Source organism: Bacillus rossius, assembly GCF_032445375.1.
Source record: "Bacillus rossius redtenbacheri isolate Brsri chromosome 9 unlocalized genomic scaffold, Brsri_v3 Brsri_v3_scf9_1, whole genome shotgun sequence".
Taxonomy (NCBI): Eukaryota; Metazoa; Arthropoda; class Insecta; order Phasmatodea; family Bacillidae; genus Bacillus; species Bacillus rossius.
Genome location: NW_026962012.1, coordinates 17,867,945 through 17,881,672, shown reverse-complemented (window position 1 = coordinate 17,881,672; position 13,728 = coordinate 17,867,945). Strand labels below are relative to the sequence as shown.

Genomic DNA, 13,728 nt, shown 5'->3' with positions numbered 1-13,728 from the left:
CTCACATCACCTGCAGCAGAGCATCACTCACACCACCTGCAGCAGAGCACCACACACACCACCTGCAGCAGAGTACCACACACACCACCTGCAACAGAGCATCACTCACACCATCGGCAGCAGGGCATCACTCACACCACCTGCAGCAGAGCATCACTCACACCACCTGCAGCAGAGCATCACTCACACCACCTGCAGCAGAGCATCACTCACACCACCTGCAGCAGAGCACCACACACACCACCTGCAGCAGATCATCACTCACACCACCTGTAGCAAAGCACCACTCACACCACCTGCAGCAGAGCACCACTCACATCACCTGCAGCAGAGCATCACTCACACCACCTGCAGCAGAGCACCACACACACCACCTGCAGCAGAGTACCACACACACCACCTGCAACAGAGCATCACTCACACCATCGGCAGCAGGGCATCACTCACACCACCTGCAGCAGAGCATCACTCACACCACCTGCAGCAGAGCATCACTCACACCACCTGCAGCAGAGCATCACTCACACCACCTGCAGCAGAGCACCACACACACCACCTGCAGCAGAGCACCACTCACACCACCTGCAGCAGAGCCCCACTCAGACCACCTGCAGCAGAGCATCACTCACACCACCTGCAGCAGAGCATCACTCACACCACCTGCAGCAGAGCACCACACACACCACCTGCAGCAGATCATCACTCACACCACCTGCAGCAGAGCACCACTCACACCACCTGCAGCAGAGCACCACTCACACCACCTGCAGCAGAGCATCACTCACACCACCTGCAGCAGAGCACCACTCACACCACCTGCAGCAGAGCATCACTCACACCACCTGCAGCAGAGTACCACACATACCACCTGCAGCAGAGCACCACACACACCACCTGCAGCAGATCATCACTCACACCACCTGCAGCAGAGCACCACTCACACCACCTGCAGCAGAGCATCACTCACACCACCTGCAGCAGAGCACCACACACACCACCTGCAGCAGATCATCACTCACACCACCTGCAGCAGAGCACCACTCACACCACCTGCAGCAGAGCACCACTCAGACCACCTGCAGCAGAGCATCACTCACACCACCTGCAGCAGAGCATCACTCACACCACCTGCAGCAGATCATCACTCACACCACCTGCAGCAGAGCACCACTCACACCACCTGCAGCAGAGCACCACTCACACCACCTGCAGCAGAGCATCACTCACACCACCTGCAGCAGAGCATCACTCACACCACCTGCAGCAGAGCACCACTCACACCACCTGCAGCAGAGCACCACTCACACCACCTGCAGCAGAGCATCACTCACACCACCTGCAGCAGAGCATCACTCACACCACCTGCAGCAGAGCACCACACACCACCTGCAGCAGATCATCACTCACACCACCTGCAGCAGAGCACCACTCACACCACCTGCAGCAGATCATCACTCACACCACCTGCAGCAGAGCACCACTCACGCCACCTGCAGCAGAGCACCACTCACACCACCTGCAGCAGAGCACCACTCACACCACCTGCAGCAGAGCATCACTCACACCACCTGCAGCAGAGCACCACTCACACCACCTGCAGCAGAGCATCACTCACACCACCTGCAACAGAGCACCACACACACCACCTGAAGCAGAGCATCTCTCCCACCACCTGCAGCAGAGCATCACTCACACCACCTGCAGCAGAGCACCACACACACCACCTGCAGCAGATCATCACTCACACCACCTGCAGCAGAGCACCACTCACACCACCTGCAGCAGAGCATCACTCACACCACCTGCAGCAGAGCACCACACACACCACCTGCAGCAGATCATCACTCACACCACCTGCAGCAGAGCACCACTCACATCACCTGCAGCAGAGCATCACTCACACCACCTGCAGCAGAGCACCACACACACCACCTGCAGCAGAGTACCACACACACCACCTGCAACAGAGCATCACTCACACCATCGGCAGCAGGGCATCACTCACACCACCTGCAGCAGAGCATCACTCACACCACCTGCAGCAGAGCATCACTCACACCACCTGCAGCAGAGCATCACTCACACCACCTGCAGCAGAGCACCACACACACCACCTGCAGCAGATCATCACTCACACCACCTGTAGCAAAGCACCACTCACACCACCTGCAGCAGAGCACCACTCACATCACCTGCAGCAGAGCATCACTCACACCACCTGCAGCAGAGCACCACACACACCACCTGCAGCAGAGTACCACACACACCACCTGCAACAGAGCATCACTCACACCATCGGCAGCAGGGCATCACTCACACCACCTGCAGCAGAGCATCACTCACACCACCTGCAGCAGAGCATCACTCACACCACCTGCAGCAGAGCATCACTCACACCACCTGCAGCAGAGCACCACACACACCACCTGCAGCAGAGCACCACTCACACCACCTGCAGCAGAGCACCACTCAGACCACCTGCAGCAGAGCATCACTCACACCACCTGCAGCAGAGCATCACTCACACCACCTGCAGCAGAGCACCACACACACCACCTGCAGCAGATCATCACTCACACCACCTGCAGCAGAGCACCACTCACACCACCTGCAGCAGAGCACCACTCACACCACCTGCAGCAGAGCATCACTCACACCACCTGCAGCAGAGCACCACTCACACCACCTGCAGCAGAGCATCACTCACACCACCTGCAGCAGAGTACCACACATACCACCTGCAGCAGAGCACCACACACACCACCTGCAGCAGATCATCACTCACACCACCTGCAGCAGAGCACCACTCACACCACCTGCAGCAGAGCATCACTCACACCACCTGCAGCAGAGCACCACACACACCACCTGCAGCAGATCATCACTCACACCACCTGCAGCAGAGCACCACTCACACCACCTGCAGCAGAGCACCACTCAGACCACCTGCAGCAGAGCATCACTCACACCACCTGCAGCAGAGCACCACTCAGACCACCTGCAGCAGAGCATCACTCACACCACCTGCAGCAGAGCATCACTCACACCACCTGCAGCAGGGCATCACTCACACCACCTGCAGCAGATCATCACTCACACCACCTGCAGCAGAGCATCACTCACACCACCTGCAGCAGAGCATCACTCACACCACCTGCAACAGAGCATCACTCACACCACCTGCAGCAGAGCATCACTCACACCACCTGCAGCAGAGCATCACTCACACCACCTGCAGCAGATCATCACTCACACCACCTGCAGCAGAGCATCACTCACACCACCTGCAGCAGAGCATCACTCACACCACCTGCAACAGAGCATCACTCACACCACCTGCAGCAGAGCATCACTCACACCACCTGCAGCAGAGCATCACTCACACCACCTGCAGCAGAGCACCACACACACCACCTGCAACAGAGCACCACACACACCACCTTCAGCAGAGCATCACTCATACCACCTGCAGCAGAGCACCACACACACCACCTGCAACAGAGCACCACACACACCACCTGCAGCAGAGCATTACTCACACCACCTGCAGCAGAGCATCACTCACACCACCTGCAGCAGAGCACCACACACACCACCTGCAGCAGAGCATCACTCACACCACCTGCAGCAGAGCATCACTCACACCACCTGCAGCAGAGCACCACACACACCACCTGCAACAGAGCACCACTCACACCACCTGCAGCAGAGCATCTCTCACACCACCTGCAGCAGAGCATCACTCACACCACCTGCAGCAGAGCACCACACACACCACCTGCAACAGAGCACCACTCACACCACCTGCAGCAGAGCATCACTCACACCACCTGCTGTCGAGCATCACTCACACACTCTCAAGGTTACATACATTGTTTATATAAATGGTTCTGAGAGCAGCCTAAAATGAAAATAATAATTTAAAAATTAAAAGTTACTATTGTGCCGAAAAATGCTAATTTGCGGCACAATGTGGTACTAATGAAGTTATGAAATATAACATCTTCACTCTATGAGCAACAATGAAGTAATGGAACCAGCCCTACCTGCTTCTCGGATAGCAGTCTGTATGGTACTCATGGTTGAAAAAGGCCACTTTGCTACGCTTCTGTGCTCTATGTGGTACTAATGAAGTTATGAAATATAACCTCTTCACTCTATGAGCAACAATGAAGTAATAGAACCAGCCCTACCTGCTTCTCGGATATCAGTCTGTACGGTACTCATGGTTGAAATAGGCCACTTTTCCACGCTTCTGTGCTCTATGTGGTACTAATGAAGTCACGGAATATTACCTCTCCACACTATGAGCAGCAATGCAGCCCTACCTGCTTCTCGGAGAGCAGTCTGCCGTGGTGCTCGTGGCTGGGTGAGGCAGACCGCTTGGCGACGCCGCTGTGCTCTATGTGGTACTAATGAAGTCACGGAATATTACCTCTCCACACTGTGAGCAGCAATGCAGCCCTACCTGCTTCTCGGAGAGCAGTCTGCCGTGGTGTTCGTGGCTGGGTGAGGCAGACCGCTTGGCGACGCCGCTGTGCTCTATGTGGTACTAATGAAGTCACGGAATATTACCTCTCCACACTATGAGCAGCAATGCAGCCCTACCTGCTTCTCGGAGAGCAGTCTTCCGTGGTGCTCGTGGCTGGGTGAGGCAGACCGCTTGGCGACGCCGCTGTGCTCTATGTGGTACTAATGAAGTCACAGAATATTACCTCTCCACACTATGAGCTGCAATGCAGCCCTACCTGCTTCTCGGAGAGCAGTCTGCCGTGGTGCTCGTGGCTGGGTGAGGCAGACCGCTTGGCGACGCCGCTGTGCTCTATGTGGTACTAATGAAGTCACGGAATATTACCTCTCCACACTATGAGCAGCAATGCAGCCCTACCTGCTTCTCGGAGAGCAGTCTGCCGTGGTGCTCGTGGCTGGGTGAGGCAGACCGCTTGGCGACGCCGCTGTGCTCTATGTGGTAATAATGAAGTCACGGAATATTACCTCTCCACACTATGAGCAGCAATGCAGCCCTATGTAAGGTCTTGTGTGCATCCAGTGGGTCGTTCTTGTAGTCCCACCCGGTAGCTCCCTGCACGCCATTGGCTAGTGGTCGCCGCGCGGCGCAAAACTGTGGCGTCGGCGAGGTGCCGGGGAGAGTCGGGAGGAGGCAGCCACTGGGAGAGGACGGACTTGCGCTCATGACGCCTCGCTCGCGGGTGGACCCACAGTCGCGCGACACGCGGTGTTTATGTTTAGGAGTAATCCTAATAAATGGGTTCAAAAGTACGTAATGCGCGTTATTATTAACTCGCCTTCGGTAATTCCCGATAAACGGCACACCCCCCTCCCCTTGTCTGTTGGGGGCGGGCGGTACACCAGGGGCGGTAGCACTGTGCCGAAGCACAGTGACCAGGACCCGTCAACGGCAGCGAAGATCAGCCGTTACAATTTGGTGTCAGAAGTGGGATCCCACCGCCTCGTTCTATCGTTTATCGGGTTTCAGGAAGTTGTGTCCCGCGCATCCGCGCCGCGCTGTATAAGGAAGATGTCCGTGTTTCGGTTCGGGTACTAATGAATGCGAGTACTGTATACGGGCGTGGACGTGGCCGTGCAAGAGCCTACGTTACCGTGCCGCGAGATAGCCGTCGCCGGCCGTCCCTGCTGTCGCGCCGCGCATGCATCCGTCCGGCCGCCGTGCAAGCTGGCTCACGCGTGCGCGCTCGGGTTGCATCCTGCCGCGCTACGCGAGACTCGCCGCGCTGCAGAGCTAGAGTCCAACCGCGCCCGGCTTCACCACGTGCGGTGCATCCGCGAACACTATGACCAGTTCATGCAGTCTGGATCTCGACATCGCTGGAATGAGGTGAGGTATTCTTTCCTGATATACTCTACAATATAGTTACCATGGCATCAACCGTGCAGCTGGAAGGCCGCGAGCTTGATCTGCAAGCCGCCCTGAATTTGTTAACGTCCCGCCTTGAACACCTAGAGCGCGAAAATACGGAACTGAGGAGAAATGCCACAAGTACACCCGTGACTGTAAGTGAAAATAATCAGGAAATGTCTCAGTCTGTTTCTGCACCTGTACGAAATTTCACTCTATTGCCCACGATCCCAATATTCAGTGGTAGGCCGGAAGATAATGTTAAAATATTTTTCATTAAAATCGAGCAAGCTGCCAAGGTGTGTGGCTGGTCTGAAAGTGAGATGCTTGCCTTCGTGAAACTCAGGCTCGCAGGTGAAGCTTTAGATTTTGTTCTTGCTGACAGTGCATGTCAAGAAGCTGCCGCTTTTGAAGAGCTTAAAAAACACCTTTTGGAACGTTTTGGCAGGAAGCACACGACTCGTTTCTATCGCGAACAATTGAGCCGTCTCAAAATCTCCGACCATGAATCCATTGAACAGTTTGCTGACCGGATACGCAAAATAAATGCTAACACATATGAATTAGGTCCTAATGACGAAAGAAATGAAGCCATTAAACACGAGGCTGACCAGAGAGCTCTGGATGCTTTCCTGAATGGTTTAAAGGGTGAGGTAGGCAAGTTTACACGTATTTCTCGCCCACAAACATTTAAAGAGGCAGTTGAGTCCGCGATTAATGTGGTTGAAGCAGATAAACGCCCTGGTAAAGAGCCCGAGAACACTGGTAAGTCGGTATTTGCCTTGAACCGAGAAGTGGGGAAATGCTTCTTCTGCAACAAGGTAGGTCACAAGCTGAAAGATTGCCGCAAGAGGGCGAAAGCATGCTTTGGTTGCGGGAAGTCAGGACACCTGGTGAGGGAGTGTCCTAACAAAGGGATGATGGCCCCTAAGCCAAACTCTCCTGTGCATGAAAAGGGTAAGTTAAACACTTACAGGACTGGACTAGCCACGAGTCCCAGTCCTCAGTGAAGTGTATACCCGCGACAGTGTCTGACAATGACTTAGAGGATTTGACAGTAGTTGTGAGTTATGGAGGTAGACCACTCAAGTTGTTAATAGATACTGGCGCTCAAGTATCACTTATGTGGCAACATGTCGTTGGAGATGCAGCTTTGACGAATCTTGGGAAGCCTAAATTTTGTATTTCAGGCCTTTCGGGTCACAAGCTAAAAAACTTGGGAGTCACGACTGTTACTGTACAGTTAGGTGAAATATCCTATGAGATGATTGTACAAGTCGTCCAGAACAACTGCAAACGTTATGATGGGATTATCGGGCTAGATTTCTTGAGACTTCACCGAGCAACTATAGATGTAGCAAAACAGAATCTGACGCTGGGAAACAAATTATACTCCTTGGGTCAGCGATCTGATGGGCAGACAGTACGTGTAAAGGACTGTTACTTGGGAGTGATCAACCCATCTGGTCCAGAACTACTTACACCGTCCCCAGTACATCTAGCAGCTGCCGATAAATTACCGCCAGGTACAGGAAAACTTGTCCGTGTTATGGTCCCGCTCCCTAATGTTCGTAAAGGAGATAACTGTACCCTGTTATCAGAACCTGTTAAGGGTTGCGATGTGTTGAATAATCAGCATTGCTATGTGGCTAGAAGCATTACTACCGTTAATGCTCAGGAAGGAAAAGTAGAAGCGCTAGTGAACATGGTGAACATGAGTCGTGCTGAGGTAGAAGTTCCTCGAGGTACCCAGGTAGCAGTAGTAGAGCTGCTGAATAAAGAAGCCGTCCTGTCTTGTTCGTGTGATGAGGACAAGTCAGTCGTTAGAGAAGACATAAATCAGGCGAAGTTTTCGCAAGATTTGAAATTATGTGGTCGAGTTAATGCTCACGAAGCAGAAATAGATTTTTCCAGTAAGTTAAGTCATTTGTCAGGTGAAGATGCACAGTTGCTAAAGCCATTATTACAGAAGTACCAACATATTTTTAGAGAGAGAGAGAATCTGCCAGTAACACCTTTGGTACAACATCGTATTAATACAGGGAACCACAAGCCTATTTCCTTGAAACCTTACCGTGTGCCTTTTCAACAGCAACAGTTAGTGTAGAACATGGTGGAAGAACAGCTGCAGTCTGGATTTATAGTACCACGAGAGTCCGGAGATCCTCCTTGGGCTTTTCCTATTGTCATTGTTAAGAAGAAATCGGAAACTGGCGAGCCTAAATTTAGGTTTTGTGTCGACTATCGTTCCCTGAACTCACTGACTGTCCCAGATGTATATCCATTGCCCAACATTGTGGAGACCCTAGATAACTTAGGACAGTGCAAAATTTTCTCAGTTGTGGATCTCACCAGCGGATACCACCAGATAGGGGTGCATCCTGATGATCAAGCCAAGACCTCTTTCATTACGACAACAGGTGTGTACAAATACGTCCGATTGCCGTATGGATTGATTAATGGCCCTGCTACATTCCAGAAGCTCATGGACAGTGTTTTACGAGGCTTGACACCTTCACAGTGTATGGTGTACATTGACGATGTGATAATTTTCAGCAAAGACATGAAGCAACACATAGAACGCCTGGACTCAGTTTTTGACAGATTAGACCGAGCCAATTTGTCACTATCATTAGGAAAATGCCAATTTGCAGTAAAGGAAGTTAGATACTTAGGTCATGTGATAAGTTCCTCAGGAGTGAGACCTGACCCGAAACTTGTAGAGGCAGTACAGAGTTACCACTGTCCCACCAACGTGAAGGAGCTACAAAGTTTCCTAGGTTCATGTAATTATTACCGGCGATTTATGAAGAATTTTGCTGTCATAGCGAAACCTCTGACCTGTTTACTCAAAAAGGGTATAAAGTTTACCTGGACACAAGAGTGTGAAGAATCTTTTCTAGCCCTGAAGAAGATGCTCATTTCATCCCCAGTTCTTACTTACCCTGATTTTAGTAAGCCTTTCATATTGGCCACCGACGCAAGTCAATTCGCCATTGGTAGTGTTTTGTCACAGATGATAGATGGGGAGGAACACCCAGTAGCCTATGCATCTCGACAGCTAAATAGAGCTGAGATGAACTACTCAGTCACTGAGAAAGAGCTGTTAGCTGTTGTCTGGAGTGTTAAGCATTTTCGCTGTTATTTGGTTGGAAGCGAATTCACAATAGTCACAGACCATGCTGCACTTACTTGGATGTTAGGTCTTAAGGATCCTAGTGGCAGACTAATGAGGTGGTCTCTTCAGCTAAGTGAGTACAACTACAAAGTACAGCATCGCCCAGGTAGAAAACATGGTAATGCAGACTGTATGAGCCGGCGAGTGCGCAATGTATATGCTAGTGCTGAAGAAAGTATGTCAGTCGAACAACTACAAGATGAGGAGTGCCAGGGATACAGGCAGCAGGCAAAATTTGTCGAACGAAATGGTCTGCTATTTAGAGAGACTCATTTGGGGTTAAGGTTAGTTGTCCCAAAGTCCCAACAAAACAAGATCTTACAAGAGTGTCATGACTCCATGTATGCTGGTCATCGAGGTAAGAAAGCTACCAACCGAAAAGTTGCTGAACGATATTGGTGGAAAGATAGAAAACAAATGGTAGACAATTATGTAACATCCTGTATACCTTGTAATCGCCGTACTAACCAAGGGAAAACCCGTGCTAATCTAGTGGAACTTCCGTAAACTGGAAGACCTTTCCAGAGATTAGGTCTAGATATTGTGGGACCAATGCCCAAAACCGCCAATGGTAACCGCTACATTTTGACAATACTTGACCACTTTTCCAGATATTTGGTAATGCGAGCTCTTCCTGACGAAACAGCAGAAACCATAGCAAAAACTTTTGTGTTTGACTGGATTTTGAAATTTGGTGTGCCAGATGCCATTATCACGGATCAAGGAACTAATTTCCTTTCAGAACTAATGACACAATTATGCCAGTTGCTGCATGTAAAGAAGTTGAGAACCACTCCAGGGCATCCGCAAGGAAATGGAAGAACAGAACGTGTACATAGGACCATTGCTAAAATGATTAGCCATTATGTCAGTAACCGTCATGATGACTGGGATGTCTATTTGCCATATGTGTGTGCTGCGTACAACAGCCAAGTGCACACCAGCACTCAGCTAAGCCCATACGAGGTAGTCCATGGAATGAAGATGTCCACTCCTTATGAGCACCTGACTGTACCTCCGTCAGTTGGCAACAGCCATGTCGCCGAGTTTGCAAGAAAACTGCGCGACGTGTGGAAAGCAGTGAAGCAGCGCAACCACACCGCATTCTTACAGCAAGCTACGCAGTACAACAAGAAGGCCGTGCCAGTGAAGTACAGGATTGGCGATCTCGTGTTCCTGAGCAACCCAGTATTAAAGAAGAACCAGGTGAAGAAATTTCAGCAAGCGTGGAAAGGCCCGTATCCAGTCATTGAGGTGTGTTCGCCAGTGACCCTCAAGCTGCAGCTGCCTTTCCGCTCTATCACCATTCACGTTAATCGAGTGAAGCCGTACACGGGTACAGCCATTCCACCTTCTGTGTCTGTCGACCACGACCGTCCGAGAGGAAGACCTCGGAAAGAACCACCAGCAGCACCTGCAGTCAAGAAGTTGCAACCTTCTGCTGCAGATGCCGTTGCTTTGCCAAGGCAACGCCAAGCAACATCGAAGGTGCCCTCCCGTAAGCCACCACCGTCATCGGTGAGACCACCCATCCCCTACAACCTGCGAAGACGTCAGTGAAATGATATCTGTGTGTGCTGTGCTGTGTAACATCTTTATCTTTTGTTTTGTCTTAGCAGTGGAAATCAAAGTGCGTCAGTCTAATGTAGGTATTGTGTTTGAGCGTCATAGTGATGTAATCGTGTCAGACAGTGAGTACTTAGTTGTAGTTAATTTTAATATTTCTGCCTTATCTCAAGAATGTAAGCTGTTAGGTGACATGTTAGACCTAGTTTATAGTATACACCAAAATGAGTCGCGGAATAATGATAGTAGTTATGACAATAATTTTTATCTTGCATTGTCCCAGTTGCGTGGTGCCTATGATTATTTCAAAGCAGAAGTTAATAGCTTCACCTATTTGCTTCCAGAGGACAATATTCAAGTCAGGAAGAAAAGAGGATTGTTTAACCTAGGTGGTAAAGCTTTAAAAGCTATGTTCGGCACTGCAACTTCTGCTGATATTGAGCATTTGAGTAAGCTCCTCGATAATGTTGGTTCGAATTCTAAGAGTCTAGCTTCTGATGTCTCTAATAATGTAATTCTTCTGAAACATCTAGAAAAGCGCATTGTAGATAACACCCAGATTGTTAGGAAAATCGCGACAGATTATGTTAGTCACTATGAGAATTGGTACCAGAATATTAGTAGTAATGTAGAAAAATTGTTGCAAAATGCATTTGTCATGCATTCTAGGATAGATTTGCAGGGTATATTGTTGCGTGCTAGCGAAGCACTTACTAATGCACGTTTTGAATCTAGCAATCTACGTCAAGCTATTGAGAACAGTGTTAACCATAAGCTTAGTAGTGCACTCATTAAGCCAAGTATGTTTATAGATATTTTGACCTTGATAAGTGATAGCCTAACTCTACCTATTCACATGATCGCAACCGTGGAAGCAGCTAATTTGCATATTTATTATGGGTTGTCAACAGTTCAAGCAGTAGTTCATGATGATTTGTTGAGACTTGTAATATCAGTACCGCTTGGAAATGAAGTAACAAATTTTGAATTATATGAGTTACACCCTTATCCTGTATTTGTTCGTAATTTAAGGCAACATGCTGAATTCGTCACACATGATTTTTTGTTATTAAGCTCTGATAGAAATTACTACAGTTTGCTCAACCGTCATAGCCTAGAAAACTGCCGAACACATGGCGTTACCTTATGTAAAAGTGACTTTGTGTTGTACGACCGGAGTGAGCCATCCTGTGAAACTAGTTTGTTCCTAGGCAAGAATGTAACTAACTTGTGCCCTGTCAACAATTTGAAATTGTCAAAACCATTCTTTAAAAGAGCTCACTCTACTTGGTTATTTGCAGTAACTGATCCAGTTGATATTACTTTTGTATGTAAAAGTGCTAAGTTGACCTGGCCTCCCATAAGTAAAACCATATTCGGTAATGGAATGATAGAGAATGCTTCTCACTGTGATTTGATGTCAAACCGTTTTAAAGCTCTTGCCACGATAACTGATGTAATGCATTGGAATGTCACTTATCCTGTTTTGCATATACCGGACCTCAGGCTAGAGGTCACATCAGAAAAAATATTTGGTTGGTTGCCAATAGATACTTCACAAGACAAAAACCTGCTGTCAGAAATTGACGAGTATTTGCAGAGTAATGAATATAGTGTACCGTATAGTCGAATCATGCATCTAGTACGTAAGCCTGAGTCCAGTGTAGCTGATACTCTCAGTATTGTCAGTGTATGTTTAGTGGGTTTAATTAGTATTATGGTTGTTATCCTGTTTGTAGTGTTTAAAAGGTACTACTTGGCTAAACTAGTGAAAGACTGGTCCACAGACTTAAAAGAAGTGACTGCTTCAGAAGTAAAAGTTGTATGGCCCCATGCCAGAGAGCCAAGTGTGGCAGACCAATAGAACCATTGTTCATGTGTGGTACTTGTACTGTATGTCGTGTATTGTATGTTGACATGAGTGTCGCTTTGGGCTCCACTCTTCGAAGGGGAGAGTGATTGTAAGGTCTTGTGTGCATCCAGTGGGTCGTTCTTGTAGTCCCACCCGGTAGCTCCCTGCACGCCATTGGCTAGTGGTCGCCGCGCGGCGCAAAACTGTGGCGTCGGCGAGGTGCCGGGGAGAGTCGGGAGGAAGCAGCCACTGGGAGAGGACGGACTTGCGCTCATGACGCCTCGCTCGCGGGTGGACCCACAGTCGCGCGACACGCGGTGTTTATGTTTAGGAGTAATCCTAATAAATGGGTTCAAAAGTACGTAATGCGCGTTATTATTAACTCGCCTTCGGTAATTCCCGATAAACGGCACACCCCCCTCCCCTTGTCTGTTGGGGGCGGGCGGTACACCAGGGGCAGTAGCACTGTGCCGAAGCACAGTGACCAGGACCCGTCAACGGCAGCGAAGATCAGCCGTTACACCTACCTGCTTCTCGGAGAGCAGTCTGCCGTGGTGCTCGTGGCTGGGTGAGGCAGACCGCTTGGCGACGCCGCTGTGCTCTATGTGGTACTAATGAAGTCACGGAATATTACCTCTCCACACTGTGAGCAGCAATGCAGCCCTACCTGCTTCTCGGAGAGCAGTCTGCCGTGGTGCTCGTGGCTGGGTGAGGCAGACCGCTTGGCGACGCCGCTGTGCTCTATGTGGTACTAATGAAGTCACGGAATATTACCTCTCCACACTATGAGCAGCAATGCTGCCCTACCTGCTTCTCGGAGAGCAGTCTGCCGTGGTGCTCGTGGCTGGGTGAGGCAGACCGCTTGGCGACGCCGCTGTGCTCTATGTGGTACTAATGAAGTCACGGAATATTACCACTCCACACTGTGAGCAGCAATGCAGCCCTACCTGCTTCTCGGAGAGCAGTCTGCCGTGGTGCTCGTGGCTGGGTGAGGCAGACCGCTTGGCAACTCCGCTGTGCTCGAAGTGGTACACGTCCTCGAAAACCTGCAACACATCATCATGTCGTGACTACCAACCCTTCCTGACTCACACCTCCACAATCCAACAAGTGTGACCATTCATTCACACATTATAGATTATACATTAACATAATGAAAACAATGTTATATGCTGGAATTTTTAGCCTTTAGTGTTTCAATATTAAGACGAAAATCTACTAAGCACAATGCAGATTTTTTTTATTTTTATGCAC

At 49.9% G+C, this 13,728-nt stretch overlaps 1 protein-coding gene across 1 annotated transcript in view; it reads right to left on the bottom strand.

The window, feature by feature from the left end:
* LOC134542735 (furin-like protease 1) overlaps positions 1–13,728 on the bottom strand; it is a 574,833-nt gene that overhangs the window by 111,773 nt on the left and 449,332 nt on the right. Inside the window, exons 2-7 of the mRNA XM_063387231.1 lie at positions 13,379–13,520; positions 5,622–5,761; positions 4,749–4,832; positions 4,609–4,692; positions 4,469–4,552; positions 4,329–4,412 (exon numbers count right to left, since the gene is read on the bottom strand). Of these exons, the coding sequence (XP_063243301.1) occupies positions 4,329–4,412; positions 4,469–4,552; positions 4,609–4,692; positions 4,749–4,832; positions 5,622–5,761; positions 13,379–13,520 (618 nt within the window). The remainder of the gene's footprint in view (positions 1–4,328; positions 4,413–4,468; positions 4,553–4,608; positions 4,693–4,748; positions 4,833–5,621; positions 5,762–13,378; positions 13,521–13,728) is intronic.